At 42.3% G+C, this 18,661-nt stretch overlaps 1 protein-coding gene across 1 annotated transcript in view; it reads left to right on the top strand.

Annotated features, from left to right (window-relative positions):
- The window catches only part of TMC3 (transmembrane channel like 3), a 43,737-nt gene that overhangs the window by 2,483 nt on the left and 22,593 nt on the right, over positions 1 to 18,661 (top strand). Inside the window, exons 3-9 of the mRNA XM_059059150.1 lie at positions 2,894 to 2,969; positions 9,552 to 9,633; positions 12,392 to 12,498; positions 13,294 to 13,392; positions 13,489 to 13,631; positions 16,159 to 16,306; positions 17,224 to 17,267. Of these exons, the coding sequence (XP_058915133.1) occupies positions 2,894 to 2,969; positions 9,552 to 9,633; positions 12,392 to 12,498; positions 13,294 to 13,392; positions 13,489 to 13,631; positions 16,159 to 16,306; positions 17,224 to 17,267 (699 nt within the window). The remainder of the gene's footprint in view (positions 1 to 2,893; positions 2,970 to 9,551; positions 9,634 to 12,391; positions 12,499 to 13,293; positions 13,393 to 13,488; positions 13,632 to 16,158; positions 16,307 to 17,223; positions 17,268 to 18,661) is intronic.

An 18,661-nucleotide genomic window follows, 5' to 3' on the forward strand; every position in this document is an offset into this window, starting at 1 on the left:
GTACATTGCCCTGTCTCTCCAATCCACCATTAGGTTTGCATTTCTTTCCCATCAAATCATACCTTCATTAGATTTCTACTCCAGGCATTGTTCCTCCAGTCTGGCCAAAGAGCCAGCCTGCCCCCCAGGTGGCCGAAGCAGATAGCTAAGGTCATCCATAGTTTCCACTCCCAGAAGTTTCCAGTTAATTCTCCATGTCCGATATCAGTTCTCGTCACTTCCATTTCTTTGAGTAAGGATGACATTTTTCAAATGAGAAGACTGATACTCAGAGATATTAAGTGGCTTCCCCCAGGACACACAGCTTCTGAGTGCTGCAACTGAGCTTTAAAGCTGGGCTTCCTGACCTCAACTCCAATGTTCTAGTCTATTGAAACAGAGGAACTCTACCAATTTATCCTAAAAAAAAAAGCCATGTAACTATGTAGCACAGGGAACTATATTCAATATCCTGTGATAAACCATACTGGAAAAGAATATAAGAAAGAATGTACATATATGTATAACTGAATCACTTTGCTGTACAGCAGAAATTAACACAACATTGTAAATCAACTCTACTGCAATAAAAAGTCATGTATTCTATCAGAATTTTAAAAATCATACAGAAATGCTGATGATTAATGACTATCTGAACTGTAAGAGATTGAATCTTTTTAACCTGCAGGCAGAGCAAAGCAGATGATAACTTTTCTGTCAGAATCAAAAGAACAAACCAGGCCTTCCTCCACAAGCGTAAGCCAGGGACCTCAGCCAGGGCTCCAAGACACCAACACCAGCAAGGCACAGGCCAGTGGTCCAGCTCTCAGAGAACAGCTCACCCTCTGAGACCTGCATTTGTCATTCCCGCGTCACACTTTTCCTCCCCGTCACCTTGAGAAGCTACTGGAGCAGTGCTTCACTAATTGGGCCTGCGAGACTCATCAGGTCTGTGGAAGGCGCACAGAGCACTGGACCCTGACTGCTGGAGGCTCACGGGAGCATTGCTGACACAGATAAAGCAGTGAGCTCTGTCTGTGGGGGGACAGGGCATATATTTGTTTCCCCTGTAGGGAGGCAAGTGGTCAGTGTCGTGGAGTCAGCATTGGTCTATGATGGGGCCTGGGTTTAGGTACTGTCCCCACTGCTGTTACTGACCAGGGTCCTTGGCCTCCTTAATCAATAGAAATTAATCAGAGGTCAGACAAGGAATTCAGGCAAGGCTTTATTGGAGCCGCGACTGCAGCAGGGGGGTGGTGAGAACAAACAATAAGTTTCCTGGCTCACTCACTTGCTGAGGGGGAGGCGAGCGTGTTCCTTATCTGGGGTGAGGGTAGGGGTGTGTCCAGGGGTCGGGCCGGAGGGGTGGCTTAGGAGGTCTGCCCATCCCCTTGGTGGTGGTGGTGTGTGCAGGACGCATGCGCAGTACCCCGCTTTTGCTCCTGACCCTTCAGAAGTGGCAGTTGGGCTTTTTGGGTTTTTTTGTATCTCGCTGTCCATAATTTGCCCCAACTGCACTTGCACGCAGTTGTTTTTAGTCCCTTATAGTTTCCTTGTATTTTGTTGCTCAAGGAGATGTTTGTCCAGGTGCAAGCACTGCGGCAAAGGGTCCCAGGTCCCAGCCTGCCTCACTGCCGCCTCAGCCCCCTACTCAGCTCCCCATCCCAACACTTACGCACCACCCCCCACTCCTGTTGTTGTTTCAGGTCTCTATCATCCCTATTAGCTAGTGGGCTTTTCCAGGGCAACAACTCTATCTTATGCACCTCCGTATTCCACTGTACTTGACCCAAACAAGTGTGCAGAAAATGTTTACAGGGAAAAAAATTATAGTGAATGAAATTAAATGAATTATTATTTCACATATATAGGCCCCTATCTTTTAGATGCTATAAAAGGTATAACATCAACCCCTCACCCTTGCCTGCATTTCTGGTTCTAACCAGGATGAAGCCAGCACATTGGCGGGGCTGTGAAGGTGGAGTATTTGCAGTGAGGGCAGGGAGGTTCAAAGCTCAGCACTCTGGTTAGGCACGTTCTGAAGCGGTCACGCTGTTTGTGGAAAAGGAAGTCAGCTAGTTCCTTGTGTCAATCAACGAAAGACTAGGAACCTGTGAGTGTTACTTGGGATATACATGCATGAACTCCCCACCCAGTACACTGGTCCAACTAACAAACGGAATGATTCAGCAGTTCTTCAACACTGAGCATAATTAAGTGGTCAACCACGGATTAATGAAGAGCTCATCGGCGTAGTCACAGATGAGGTCACCTTGAACGTGACATTCTTCGCTAAGAGTTTTTGACTTCAGTCCGTTCCACGGAATTAACTTTTTTTTTTCTAATCCTGTGATTCTTTAAGTGTGAATTTAACCATCTATCCTAATGAATTCAGTCTATTTTCAAGGATCAGCCATTTCGGTGACCCCTCAGGTCAACTCACCAAAGTGTTCAGCTAGTGCGCCAGTAGTTAGTCTGGGCTAAATCAGGTTGTTCATGGCTACATAGACACAACTTTCTTGGTCACATTAACCAGACACTACCCTTTTCTCAAAGCAGATTCTCTGAGCTAGGTCTGACTTTCACTTCCAAAGAATTAATTGCAGGAGGAAGGCTGCTGAGATTAAGTGGAGGAGCTGAGATGCTAGTACCTGATACCAGGATTTCCAAAGCCCATAATACCCAGCCAACAGCCAGAATCAGGGCAGGGAGTTAAGAAATTCAGTTGCAACTGACTTTAGTATTCACTCATCATTTCCTATGAAGTCATGCCTTTAAATGTTATAGAAAATATCTTAAGGAAGTTTTCTGGTTACCACTGTTTGACTATCTATTCCTGCTGCACTTCCACATGTTTTGCCAAGATTATCAAGGTGATAAAATTGCGCTCACCACCAAGTTTTTCTTCTCTCAGGCGAGCGAAGGACATTGTGCTGAAGTTTGAGGGGAGGCTGACCAGGACCCGAGGCTACCAAGCAGCAGGTGCTGAGGTAAAGAGCCCACACATGGACATGCCCACCCTTCCTGTGGTCTCCGGGCCCGGGAAGTTGTACTTGTCCTTGCAGTTGTTGTACTACATAGGTTGTGAAAATCCATCATTAATAGCTGTAGAACAGTATGGTGAGCTTGAAGGTCTGCATGTCCCCAAACTTGGATTTTAGTTCCCGATGCTGTCACTTACCAAATTGTGTGACCCTGGGTAAGCCCAACTCATCAGAAAAAGGTTATATCTGCCCTTGGGAGAATCATCTAGCCTCTTTCCTGAGTTAAGCCCACCCATGTGTGTCGGTTTTATTCACTGTACAGTAAGTCCCATACATACGAACCTTCAATTTGAGAACTTTCAAAGATGCGAATGGGCGTTCACATGTCCAACCACATAAGTTAGTTTACGTATGTGGCATATGCCTTCACGTGTGTGCATCCTCCACAAGTGGTTGTGCTTTTGTGTACTTTACTGTACAGTGCTGTATAGAGTACAGTAGTACAGTATCTTTATTTCTTGCCTGTTCACTCGATGCCAGCTTCTGTATGCCAGCTGTTGTACTGTACTACTGTACTTTTCAAGGTACTGTACTATAAGATTAAACATTTTCTTTATTTTTTGTGTTTGTTTTTTATGTATTATTTGTGTGAAAAGTATTAACCTATTATGATATAGTACTATAGAGCCGATTGTGTTAGTTGGGGACCTAGGCTAACTTTGTTGGACTTACGAACAAATTGGACTTACAAACGTGCTCTCGGGACAGAACTCGTTTCGTATGTAGGGGACTTACTGTATTTCGTATAATGAGAAAGTTACAGGCATAGTCCAATGCTCATTTTATAATACAATGCTAAGATTTTTGTTTGTTATTTTTCCCATTCAGTTACTTGCAGTTAAACTTTAGTATACATTGAAATTATCTGTTTATAGACATTCCAATAATTTTCATAAATGTTTCCAAGACAAAGAAAAACGTCATTTCTCCTACTATAATCCCCTACTTCCCAACATAGAATCTTTTAAAATTTCACATTTCAGCCGTTGTATATATCATTTTCACATTGGAGTAAGTATACTATACAAATATTTTTGTCTTGCTTTTTTTTTCACTTAACACCATAACAAGGATTTTTCTCCATGTTGCTATGTAGTTTTTTTACCTATTGTTTTATATATATTGTTTTATATAATATTCCATCAGAAAAATGTCTATTAATTTAATTAGTTACGTACCTGCTGGTGATCCTTAAATAGCTTCTAAATTTTCGTTAGTATTAACAGCCCTGCAAAGACTGTCTTTGCACAGATGGCTTTTCCTATCTTTTAAAATTCTTTTTCTAGGATAAATGTCAAAACTATGACCTCTGTAGAAAAGAGTATGATCCATGTTTTTTGGTTCTTGATAAATACTAATCAGTTATTTTCCAAAAGCTTTGCCATCCACAATGAAAGAATTTGCTGTCTTCATAGTATCTCCACTAATGCTGAATATTGTAGTTTTTTCAAGGTTATTATTTTAACAGACAAAAACTGACAGACACACTCTTTTTACATTCTCTGAAACAAAAAATATTCTTAGTAAAGTTTAAATTAGAGCTGGTCATAAATTTTGCATAACTGAATAGTTATAAAATATCAAAGAATCCCCAAGATTCTACCTTGGCTTTCTTCTTACTTTTCACAGAATCTGCCTGAAGATGCTAATCCACTCTTATGATCAAAATTATCCATAACTCTTTATGCCTGTCACACTATGATGGAGCTTATGGAATAAATATATAAAACAAAATTATCTTTTTATAAGCATATGTGCTACCAAGCTCCCTCATTTTCTCTAAATAAACTGTATGAAATGCTATGGAAAAATATCTGAAATAATGTAAGGTCTCTCACTTGGGTTCAGACAACCTGTAATACATATAACAATGAAAAAGTCCTGGGGCATTTAGTAACAGTGAGCTCCAAGTGGATTAAAGGTGTAAGTTAATAATGGACTGAATTCTTAGAGTCAGAGTTTTTAAAATGAGAAAGGCGATCCAAATGTTCAGTCTTACCTACAGATTGTCCCAAAGTTTTCAGCCTGCACTTAACAGACACAGCTGCCCCAGTCCTTTCCATTTTACCAATGGCCCTGCAGAAAGCAGTTCAACCCAGTTCAGCCTCATCCATGTGCCAATCCATGTTTTTTGATTCTCGATACATACTAATCAATTATTTTCCAAAAGCCTTTCCATCCACAATGAAAGAATTTGCTGTCTTCATAGTATCTCCACTTTGTGCTGAGCACTCAGGGTAAAGAGATGGTGGCTGAGATAGTGTCTTCTGCCCTCTGGAGACACAGCAAAATGTCAAAGAAAATCATCCTCCCACCATGTCTTCCTAACACTTTGGTTTTCCCCCTCCTCATTCTGAAGATCATTCCTCTACCTTTTCATATTCAGAATTTTTTTACATTGGAAATTGTAATACGGACCCCTGAAGATCAGCAGCCACTCCAAAGTAGAGAAAACAGAAGCTATCTAGCTATTGCCTGCAGCCCAGTGAGTTTTGTCTCTATTTATAGTCTTTGGTTTCTCTTAGAAAAATGATAACTTCGTTTTTCAAATAGTAAATTTTGTATAATATAGCTACTGTACACTTTCTCCCATGATTCCCACGACTGAGATCCTGATCACCACTCACCAGGGCTGCCACTCTATCCTCTCTTGGGAATCACTGTTCCAGAACACAAGTCATCCTCTGGAGCACCTCCCACTGTTTCCCACCTGCATCCTCTGTGCGCATGGGTTTCTCCTTGGTTCCAGCAGGAAAACACCTTGTTACAGACAATCTGCCTTTAGCACCAGTTTATTTCTATGTTTCATAAGAAAGCAAGGTCTGAGCATGTGAGACCACCGGGACCCAAGGAGTCACGTAGGCAGAAATGCTACCCTGGGCACATGGAACACCAAACACCAAGCGTCAGGACACCTCGGTCTTTCTGCCATTGTTTCCCTGCTCTGAGTAATGACTTGGAACCTGATGAGGTTTTCAAGTTTGATTCTTAAGATGTCTTCTAGTTCTAATAGTCTATGTCCTTGGTTTCTCACATGATACCAGCAAGGGACGTCATCCTTCCTGAGAGCCTTCATGGCGTGATTTGGCAAGAACGCTTCCTCTGTGCAGAAGCTAAAGGTACCTGCCCAGGATGGTATATGGACTGACTGGCCTCATAACAGATCTTTCTGTTTCCACTCATGTCCCGCCATCTTCCATTCTCTTCCACATAGGAGCCAGGGAAATCTTTGAAACGGTAAACTACTCATGCCATCTTTTAATTAAAATAATGAATGATAGGGACTTCCCTGGTGGTGCAGTGGTTAAGAATCCACCTGCCAATGCTGGTGACACGGGTTCAATCCCTGGTCTGGGAAGATCCCACATGCCACGGAGCAGCTAAGTCCATGTGCCACAACTACTGAGCCTGTGCTATAGAGCCTGTAAGACACAACTACTGAGCCTGCGCGCCTAGAGCCCATGCTCCGCAACAAGAGAAGCCACCGTGATGAGAAGCCCGCACACTGCAACAAAGAGTAGCCCCTGCTTGCGGCAACTAGAGAAAGCCCGTGCGCAGCAACAAAGACCCAACGCAGCCAAAAATAAATAAGTAAAATAAACTTATTTTTTAAAAAAATAATAATAATAATGAATGGTAGATAGATAAATAAGATAGATAAACAGTTTCATTACACTTAAAATCAAATCTGAACTCCTCCCTTTAACCCACCTGATCTGGCCATGACCTAACTATTGGACCTCATCTCACTCCTCTCTCCTTTATTCTCTTCTGTAAAATGCCCAGCTTATGCTAACCCACAGGCTCCTAGTGGCCATTCTCCCCTCCGAGACAGATCCTCTACCAATTTATTATTTTTTTGAAATATTGACTCATTTTCATTCAAGTCTCAGCTCAAGTATGACCTCCCCAGATAGACCTTCCTTGACCCTTTGTTTCAAAGAGCCATCCCCCCAGTCCTAATGGACTGTGTCCCATGTGGCATTGAACTCTTTGTGGCTGCCTCCCCTCGACATGAATGCAGACTCCACACCAGTTGACGTCTCACACATCTTGTTCACGATTTGCATCCACGGTACTGGAAACACAGCGTAGGTGCTCAGTACACACTCTGGATGAACACACTTTTCATAAACGGTGGCACATGTTGTTAGAACACATCTGCTCCAGGTGCCCTTAGAAGCCCTTACCAAAACTCAATAACCCGGGCCATAACCATTAGGACCTGTTTTCTTCCAAGTTTGGTTTTTGGTTTTGCCTTATTTTGTGTTCACTTTGCTCTTATTTTTTTTTTCTTTTTTAAAATTAGTTTCTATTGGAGTATAGTTGCTTTACAATGTTGTGTTAGTTTCTACTGTAAGCAAAGTGAATCAGTTATACACATATCCCCTCTTTTTTAGATTTCCTTCCCATTTAGGTCACCACAGAGCACTGAGTAGAGTTCCCTGTGTTATATAGTAGGTTCTCATTAGTTACCTGTTCCTGTTTTAAACATAGTATCAATAGTGTATATGTGTCAATCCCAATCTCCCAATTCGTCCCACCCTCCCCTTCCCTCTTGGTATCCATACACGTTTGTTCTCTACGTCTGTGTCTCTATTTCTGCTTTGCAAAAAAGATCATCTATAACACTTTCCTGGATTCCACATATATGCGTTAATATACGGTATTTGTTTTTCCCTTTCTGACTTACTTCACTCTGCATGACACTCTCTAGGTCCATCCATGTCTCTGCAAATGACCCAAGTTTGTTCCTTTTTTATGGCTGAGCACTTTGCTCTTAAAATCGTGATTCATCCCAAAGTTTCAAGGCTTTTGCCGTAGAGATTCAGTGCAAATCATCAGAGAAGTGTGGTGTTTTTCCCCATGCCTTACCAAATCTTGGTCATCAATAATAAATCATGTTTTTCAATGATATTTGCCTCTAGGAAGCTCCTTGCTAATGTAGATTCTCCTCATCAGAATGAGTGTTGGGGTGGGCGTTATTCAGTCCAGTGCCCTTTAAACTGAGTTTGGGGTCCCTGGCTTCTCAAATGACCACCAGAGGCTGGGGAAGGAGGCTTTGCATCTCTTACCTACAAGAGTTACTCTGCTTTAGTGGGTTCTGTGTATTGAAGTTCCTACTGAAATTCAATCGAAATTTAAATTCAGAAAGCACCCTGAAACCCACTGATTGAATCGTACTTCTTGTACAGATGAGGAAATTGAATCTCAAAGAAAGAAAATAACTTTGCCAGGGCACACAGTAAGATAGAGGTTGAGCTAGAACTCAGGTCTCTGGCCTTCCACCCAATGCTTCTTCCTCTTAACGACTTTACAATGGACCAGAAACTCAAATGCTTTCAACACCAAACCCTCCCCAAAGGATACTGGGCATTCTGTCTCTGTATGCTGTAGAGGATGAACCATCAGAAAACTATGGTCTTCCTCTCAATGCTGGATGAGAAAAAGCCAGGTGAACAACATAAAGGCAATATAAGCTAGGATGTGATAAGCATTATCAGAGACCAGAATGATAGCTGGGGAAGTTTACAGATGGAAGAATGTATTTCTGGCTACAGAGAATCTGTGTGAGGTCTCCTTGGGAGTAGCTGCATTTGAGTTGGGTCTTAAATCATGAGCAGAAAGTGAACAATTCCAACTTCTGATAACATTCAAATAGATTTTCATTTACAAGCAGCCGTTTTGGCCTTAGCAGACATAGTCAGGATAACATAATCATGCATGTCTGCATCAGGACCACGTGCTGTCTTATAGTTCAGAAGGTTGTAATTACATTTGTAACCCTTCTTTCTGCAATGATATCATTTGCTTCCAACACAAACCCTCATTGTTTGCGTGTTAAAATGAACAACCTGCTAATGTTGTGGGAGAGAAAGCCCAGTGTCAGGGCACGTTTGCACATTTTGCTTTATTCTCCTTTGAGAAAAAAAAAAAAAAAAAAGATTTTTGAACTTTTGGAGATTGTGTCTTAAACATCCAAGACAAATTTCCAGACCTTATTTTGGCAACTTTGGCCAGGAGAGAGGCTGGGAGATGAGCTTCAGCTGCAGGATGGGAGGCATACAATGGGGCTCATTTTCAGGGTATGTTCTAGACTCTTGGTCCTTAAACAGGGACAGGAAATGTAATCACTGGGGAGTTTGTGAGCCATGTGGATTCCTGAGCCCCACTCCTGAAGGGGACCAAGGGGGTGTATTTGGACATCATTCCTCAAGTAGTTTTACCTGTTCTTAGTCCTCACAGCAGGAATGGTGTGAATAAGGCAGGCTGAAACCCTAGAGAATATGCACCTCAGTACAGACATCTCAGCTCAGAGCCCCAAACAGGAGCCTTCACCTGGGCAGGAGCCCAGAGAAGACAAGCAGCTGCTTTGGTCCTAGGGCTCCCTAAAGGCCTGTGGAATCATAATGAAAGGTATCAACTGGTGTGTGTACGGGCCTCACCTCCATTTAGGACCCTGGTTCCACAAAGGCATTGCCGTCTTCATGAAGATCAAGTCCTCTAATTCTGCTCCCTCCTGTCTAGCTGTGGCGGAAGTTTGCTCGTCTGGCCTGTAACTTTGTGGTCATCTTCATACCCTGGGAAATGAGGATAAAGAAAATCGAGAGTAAGTGCTGGCACTTGGAGGAGTGGGGTGGGGGGGGATGCGGTGCCAGTAGCCAGATAAAGGTGAGGCCTGAGATGGGTCTGGTACGTCCCAGGCCTTACACTGAGCATCCAGGGGCCCTTGCACACGTAGTGCCGACCTAGGCTGGACATGGGTCCGTGGAGATGGAAGACACAGTGCCTGTCTCCACCACCTCCCAGGATAAAAACGGTCCTACGTTCCACTGTGGCTCTGCAGTTCTCTGTCAGTTCATGCCTTAGACACAATACAAACTCAAAAGCATAGAGGGGAAAACTGTAGATGAATAAAAGGATAACATGGGCAATTGCAAAACAAAAATGCAGAAATTTGCATTTTGAGAGAAGTGATTGTAATTGTTTAGAAAAATATCCTAAAAAATAAATCATTCACAGTCACATTTTAAAACACACACACACACACACACACACACACAGTACAAACACACAAATGCAACACACAAGACCAGGAATAAATATAACCAGAAGTCTGAAATAAAGAAACTGTAAAATTGGACCATGGGATTTTTTTAAAGTCTTGTGAAGAGACATAGAATGATTCAATATTTGGAAGGTGTTGAAGAATGATTTAATATTTGGAAGGTGTTGATTTTCTCAATATCAGTTTATGTTTTAATGCAATTCCAATAAAATTCTCAATGCAATGTTTTTTGTATTCAACACAATGAACTCATATTAAAAAAAACTAATTGAAAACTTTTTTAAAAGGAAAAACTCAAATGAACTTGTATAAGCAAAATGTTAAAATACATTATAAAATCTACAAGAATTGAAACAGTGTAGCATAGCACCATAAATGATGCTGGAACAATTCAACTGTTTTAAAGAATAACATTAGATCTTTCATTTTAAAGTTCCATGAAATATTTAAATAGAAAATAGGAAGCCATGAGAGAATTAAAAGAAATATAAGTAATGTGATCTCAGAATGGAAGCCTGTCAAATTATAAAAGTAAAGAAGGAATCATCAAGGAAAGTACTGTTGTATTTAACTATTCATAAAAGAAATTTTCCATACATAAAAAATAAACAGATCTAAAAGATTACAAATTGAGGGAGGAAAAAAATTTTCAACATTGAAGTGGAATTAAATACCAATTGGTGGAAATGTCAATTGGGGTGATATTTCTAGGGGAAAGTTATAATTTGGAACAAATGTCTTCAAAATGTTTATACTCTTTGATTGAACTCTTCCACTCCTTAACAACCAGAGAAAACAACAGCCACAACAAAATCAATGCACTAGGCTGTGTGGACACACTTGGTGCCCAGCCCAGATCCCTTTCCTTGGCTGGTCCACCTTTTCTCAGCTGCTCTGAGTGTTGGCTGCTATGACTCATAGCTGTCTCCTTCTCTAGAGGATGAGCCTTGGCCCACATTGTTCCAGATGTTGGGCACTCATCACCTGCTCCCCCAGCCCCACTGGGTAGCCTAGAAGCAATGACTAATGGATATTCAAGTCCAGCTTTTTCTTCAAAGTGGAACCAACTCTGTGATGCAACTTGCCCTCCAGAGCTCCCCATGCGATAAGGCTAAGCTGGTCTCCAGCTGAGATGACATCTTTGCTTAGCTCTTTCACCTGACCTCCCTTGACCCCCTCACCCCCTTTATCCTGAGAGCACTTCCTCAATGTATCATGTTAGCTGAACCCTTTTCTCAGGCTCTGCTTCCAGGAAATCTGACCTTAGACAGAAATTGATTCTTGCAGAATTATCTACCTTAGTGAAAAGTTAGAAACTTCCTAAATGTCAAGTAGTGAGGGATAAGTTAAATCAATTATGTGAAATTGGTTTGCTGGAACAATAAAATTCATTTTATAGGGAGATATTTTGTATGAGAAAATGCTCATAATATATTGATAGCTCAAGATGCATATTATAGAGATATGCCAATTTTATACAAAAAAAATACATATATAGAATGAAAATGGAGGGTTCCCCTAAAAATTTACTAGAAAGTAATTCTGGTAGTGATTTTAATTTAGTAACCTTGCAATAGGTAATTTTTTGGTTTTCTTTGTGATGTTTTGTGTTTTCCTACCTGATATGAAACATAAGCTAGATTTGAAATAAAATTTCAAGATGTTATTCTTCCAAAGTATGATACAAGTCCACTCATTCCAGAAAGTCATCACAAGTATCACCCATATCCCAATCCAACTTCTTCTATGCCCCCTTTTTTTCTCAATAGAAATTTGTTTTTAACTACACTTTTTATTTTAGAATAAGTTTAGATGTATGGAAAAGTGACAAAGAGAATTCTCATAACCCCTTCATCCACCTAACACTATGTCAGATGTTAATGTTAACATCTAACATACTGTTATTTCTTTTGAAATTAAGACAAAAGAATCCTTAGAATATCCTTGGAATTTTCAGAACTATGCAAAATAGAAAAGAAATATATTAAATTTTAAAAAGGTGCTGATACTTCTGAACATGGGTGAAATGTAAATTTGATAAAAGCATTTTCGATCAATATGACATTAGGGAAAGTAATCCATTAGAGATTAGGGATTTGTGTATATGACTGGTAGACATTAATGAACATCTTAATCCTTCTAAATGATCATCATGGGACAACACCCTGATAGGTACAATTATGGCATTCTTAGTCTATGTCCTGCTGCTATAAGAAAAATTACAGTGTTGCTTTACAGAGAACTTCTTACACGGGGAGGATTTTCTATAAACCATTCTCATTATCTTGTCTTTCTTTAGGTCATTTTGGATCTGGTGTTGCCTCTTATTTCATATTCTTGAGATGGTTATTTGGAATTAATATTGTGCTCACGATTATGACAGGTGCTTTTATTGTCATTCCAGAGGTAAGAACTATTTCAGGTGAGTTTAAAAGTGCCATTTGGTAAAAAGTAGAGACGTTTAGAGCCATAGCATTAGACAACCGCACTCATTATCCTCATGGGAAGGATAATCTGTGTGTTAAAATAGGGGCTGGCAAACTTTTTCAGCAAAGGGCCAGAGAGTAAATATTTTAGGCTTTGTGGGCTGTATGGTTTGTCACAACTTCTCAAATCTACTGTGTAGAACAAAAGCAGCCATAGACATTAGGTAACTAATAAGTGTGGCTGTATTCTAATAAAATTTTATTTATAGATACAGAAATTTGAATTTCCTATCATTCTTACGTGTCACAAAATACCACTCTTCTTTGGATTTTGTTTCCTAACCATTTAAAAATGCACAAACCAACCTTAGCTCTTGGGCCACACAAAAAGTGGCGACAGGCTCGATTTGGCTTATGGGACAGTTTGCAGACATTGTGTTAAAATAAAAACCACTTCTCAACTAAAATTTATCCTTGTAAAGTAAATGGGGCTATGTCCCATGCCATTATAGAAACCCAGTGGCTTCAGTCATGTCATCTACCCACAGAAGCCATGTCCAGCCTAGAGAGAGTACACCCAGACAGGCCCCAATCAGGCAAAAAGAAAATCTGGCCACTCATGATTAATTTCTCATCAATGAGTATCAAGCAGAATCCACCCCCTAGGGATCTCACATGTGCAGCATCTTCAGAGGTGCATGGAGATCAGTGGCCCCTTTTCTTCTGGTACCTTCCCACCCAGAGGACCGTGTGACATCCTTTCCTCTCTCACCAGCTCATTGCAGGCCAACCCTTCGGAAGCACAGCCAGCAAGACCATCCCCGAGGAGCACATTGCATCTGCCCAAGATCTGGACACCGTCTGGTCCCTGGGGGTGAGGTTCAGGCTTGGCCACACTTTTGTCTCGAGGTGGGTGGTGGAAGTTCTGGGACCTGGGAGTCAGAAATGACACCGAGTGCTCTCTTTGCAGGGTTACCTCCAATACTCAGTCCTCTTCTATGGCTACTATGGCAGTGAGAGAAGGATCGGGAGGGCTGGCTACCGGCTGCCCTTGGCCTATTTCCTGGTGGGGATGGCAGTGTTTGCTTACAGCTTCATTATTCTCTTAAAAAAGTATGTCTGTTCAGTTTCTCAAAATACATGCCAAAATGATACATATGATCTCATTTCATCTTGTCACTCACCCTGTGAAGTCAAGGCATAAATCTACACATTTTACAGATGAGGAGACCACAGATAAAAGAGATATATGCTCATTTTAACCAACACTGATAGAACACTTAAAGCTTTGTGCCAGGTTCTGTGTTGAGTCTAGAGGGACAAGAATCAAATAGACTTACCAGGTAATGTCATTTTGGACAATGTAGGTGTTACCGACCAGGGTTCCTGGCCTTCCCCAGCCAATAGAAATTGACTAGAGGCCAGACAAGAAATTCAGGCAAGGCCTTACTAGGGCCCCTGCTGCAGCACCAGGGAGCAAAAGCAAACAACAGGCTCCCTTGCTTGCTCGCTCCCTGAGAGGGGGCAAGCTTGTTCCTTATATGGGGTGCGGGTAGGTGTGTGTCCAGGTGACAGGCCAGAAGGGTGGCTTAGGTGTTCTGCCCACCCCTTAGGTGATGTTGTGTGCAGGGAGCATGAGCAGTACCCTGCTTTTGCTCCCAACACCCTGTTTTTGCTCCAGGCTCTTCAAAAGTGGCAGTTGGGTTTTTTTGTTCTCTTTGTATCTTTGGGGTCCAGAATTTGCCCCAACTGCGCATGCACTCAGTTATTTTTAGTCCCATACAGTTTCTTTGTATTTTGTTGCTCGTGGGGACATGTGTCCATGTGCAAGCACTGCGGCAATTCAGCAAAGGGTCCCGGGTCCCAGCCTGTCTCATAGGAACTGCACTAAAAGAGAGGTGAACGAGATGGGTTAGGTGACCAGAGGTTGCAGAAAGCAAAGCATCCTCCTTTGACTATATGTTTGCCTGTGACCTAGATACAAATTACGCAAAGGCCAGTCTCGTCTGTGTTATGATGCAGTTATTGAAAGGAGGGCGCAGTGCAAAGAAAGCAGACTGGCTGGGGCCTCATCTGTAAAATGGGCAGGTTGGCTCAGAATATCACCAGGTTCCCTTACAGCTGTTACAGTCTGTGCTTCTGGGTAGGAGCTAGATAAATGCAAGGTGACATACAGGCTCTGAGCCCAAGAAGAAGCGGGGCCCCACCCTCTTGGCTCACCTGCTACTTCCCTCTGATGCCTGTGTACCAGTATGTCTTCATCACACTGCCCCTTGTGGCATCTTTGCAAAGTGCAGGTAGAAGGGGTTGGGATTTTAAAAAGAGAAAACAATCATCATCACCATCATCATCATCATCATCATCAAACAAAAACCTAGGGAGATGCACAGTGACTTGAGGACCTTCGGTTCACATGAAGCTTTCCAGCTTAGCCTCTGGGTGGCCTCAAGACCCCATGACCGAACTTAGAACACGGGCTCTTTGCTACATGTTACAATTTAAGAGACAAATTGGTGTCAACTCGGGAGCAGGAAGTATGGATGGACAGAGTGGTAAAAGCTTCTAACAGGAGAGATGGTCTAAAAGACAGGGAACTTGCACCCAAGGAGGGATCGTGACCCCTGCCTTCCCATACATCTGAGGGAAAGTCATGTTAGGGAGGGATCCGAAGTGCTCCTGCTTGGTGAGGTGGGGTAGTTACTTCAATGGGCAGGGGCTCCAAGGAGATGGATTCAGCTCAGAGTAAAGAATTTGGTTTCACGATCACAGTTGCACAGAGATGCAGTGGATGCACACACCTCCTGACCACCAGTGATGGGAGAGCTTGTGCGCCGGACTCACCCAAGAATTTGCCGTTTTCACACTGTTCAAAGGGGTTGGCTGAGGACACAAGCCACGAGAGGGGCTGAACCCAGACGGCGCTCTGCTTGCCCACATCCAGACGGGGCTCCTTGCTCTGCGCGGAGATCCCCCTAGTGGCTGAGCCTGCTCCTGACACTGTTCTTATGTGACCCTTTCTGGTCTTTTTAAAAAAAAAATATTATTGGGGTACAATTGATTTACAGTGCTGTGTTTCAGGTGTACAGAAAAGTGATTCAGTTATACATATACATATATCCACTCTTTTTTAGATTCTTTTCCCATATAGGTCATTATAAACTACTGAGTAGAGTTCCCTGTGCTATACAGTAGGTCCTTATTAGTTATCTATTTTATACATAGTAGTGTGTATATGTCAATCCCAATCTCCCAATTTATCCCTCCCCCCTTACCCCCCCATAAGCATAAATCTATTTTCTACATCTGTAACTCTATTTCAGTTTTGTAGATAAGTTCATTTGTAGCCTTTTTTTAGATTCCACATACAAGTGATATCATGATATTTGTCTTTCTCTATCTGACTTACTTCACTTAGTATGATAATCTCTATTTGCATACCTGTTGCAGCAAATGGCATTATTTCGTTCTTTTTTATGGCTGAGTAGTATTCCATTGTATATATGTGGCACATCTTCTTTATCCATTCATCCGTCGATGGATATTCAGGTTGCTTCCCTGTCCTGGCTATTGTAGTGCTGCAAGGAACATCGAGGTGCATGTAACTTTTCAAATTATGGTTTTCTCTGGTCCTTTTTTGCAGGATGGCAAAGAATTCCCGCATGAGCCTCGCCAGCGCGTCCAATGAAAACTACACGTTCTGCTGGCGGGTGTTCTGCGCCTGGGATTACCTCATTGGAAACCCAGAGGCGGCAGAGAGCAAAACCGCTGCCATCGTGAACAGCATCAGGGTGAGTAAGCGAGCCTGTTCAGGCTGCCAGGAGTCAGAGCTCTGCAGATCACAGCCTCTGCAGCGTGAGCCGCCGGCCCTCTGCTGGGAGAGTCAGCGTGGTCTCCTTCCCGCGGTGATCACAGACCAGGGCAGCCACAGTCTCCACCGAGACGTGACATAATGTGCCTCCAACACGCACCGAACAATCTGATGGTGTGCTGGAGAAAAATATGGGAACTTCTCTTTTTTAAAAATTTCATCTCTTTAAAATTTCAGTGTGTGTATCTTTGTGCATTTGCATAATGGATTACTACCGTGTTGCATGTACGTAACTTGTAAATGAATAAATACATATATGTGAGGGATATAAGCTTTTAGTGTTACCTTAGAAGATAGTGCAGTCAAAGGCATTCGGAGACCTGGATCCACTGAACAACACAGACAGTTAAATGGTGCCTCCTTTTGAGAAAAAAATTATTTAGATCATTTCAGTGACCTAAATAATTTACTTCTCCCTCTCTTCTTCCCATTCCCCAATTTCCTTTTATATCTATTATCATATAAAGCACTGATATCAATAGAATCTTATTGGATGAAGTCTAGACATTGAAGTTATGATTAAAAATACTGGATAAGGGCTTCCCTGGCAGCGCAGTGGTTGAGAGTCCGCCTGCCGATGCAGGGGACACGAGTTTGTGCCCCGGTCCGGGAAGATCCCACATGCCGCGGAGCGGCTGGGCCCGTGAGCCATGGCCGCTGAGCCTGTGCGTCCAGAGCCTGTGCTCCGCAACGGGAGAGGCCACAACAGTGAGAGGCCCGCGTAGCAAAAAAAAAAAAAAAATACTGGATAAGTCATTTCTTTCATAAACTATTTCTGAATATTTATGATTAACGATGATGCTAAGCTTTTGATACCATATGTGTCTTTCTTTAAAGGAGGCTATACTGGAAGAACAGGAGAAGAAGAAGAGCAAAAACCTGTATGTATGAAGACTCCCCATCCTGAATTCATTGATAAGCTGTTTTAATTTAGTAGAAAGATCACCAGACTATATCTCATTTTCACACCTTTTCAGGCAGTTCTTCTCCTTAACATCTGTCCTTCTGGTCATGTGGAATGTGGGAACCCCATAATTTTTCAATAGCAGTATTTAGGAGTTCTTCCTCCTTCCATGGATCTGGCAGTAGGGTGAGAGGTCTGAGGCTGACCAGCTTCCTATTCTTTTACTTAGATAATACAAGATATTTTTAGCACCAATTTCTAGTTTGTTAAACTAAGCAAAGACTAATTTTATTTAGCAACAAATCTCTGAAGTCCTAGGACACAAATAGTATCCAATGCTTGTTGACAAAACTTCTAAGGTGACTTCTCGGGTTTAGAGTTCTTCTCAAGGTTGTGAGGGCTTCCTTGGTGAGGGTGAGGCCCTTTGGCCACAGCGTGGATGACACAGAAAGGCAATGACCCTGTCCTCCTGGGCCAGACACGCCTGCTCATCCAATAGCCCCACTGGTTCTTTCTTTAAATTAATTTCTATTGGAGTATAGTTGCTTTACAATGTTACATTAGTTTCTGCTGTACAGCAAAGTGAATCAGTTATATGTATGCATATATCCCCTCCTTTTTAGATGTCCTTCCCATTTAGATCACCACAGAGCACTGAGTAGAGTTCCATGTGCTATATAGCAGGTTCTCATTAGCTATCTATTTTATATACAATAGTGTATATAAGTCAATCCCAATCTCCCAATTCATCCTACCCTCCCTGCCCCCTTGGTAACCATAAGTTTGTTCTCTACATCTGTGACTCTATTTCTGCTCTGCAAATAAGTTCATCTCTACCATTTTTCTAGATTCTACATATAGGCGATATTATACGGTATTGGTTTTTCTCTTTCTGACTTACTTCACTCTGTATGACAGTCTCTAGGTCCATCCTCACTGGTTCTTTAAGCCCCACGAATAGTTCCTACCGTGCAGAAAGCCTGTCCTGGGGAGTGCTGGAGACCTGGGAAGTGGAGGAAACACCCAGCCCCTGAGAGGAAGCAGGGTGTTGTGGTGGGAAGGACTCTCCATAGGGTGTCAGAAGATGGATTCTAGCCCTCTCTTTGTCATTAACTTCTATGACCCTGAAACTCCCTTGACTTTTCCGGGCCTCCACTTCCTCACTTACGAAAGGAAAGGATGGGACTCCATCCGTGCTTCTCAGAGGAAAGAGAGCACCTACCCACATCAGAATCACCCGTGGGCACTGCAGACGCAGACCCCTTTGGCACCCACCCTGATTGACTGACTTACGTCTCTCGGAGTGAGAGACAAGGCTCCACCGTCTTAGTAGGTCTCGCAAAGCAAATCTCACAGGTGGTTTTTATGTTC

This window comes from Kogia breviceps, chromosome 3 (genome assembly GCF_026419965.1).
Source record: "Kogia breviceps isolate mKogBre1 chromosome 3, mKogBre1 haplotype 1, whole genome shotgun sequence".
Classification (NCBI taxonomy): Eukaryota; Metazoa; Chordata; class Mammalia; order Artiodactyla; family Physeteridae; genus Kogia; species Kogia breviceps.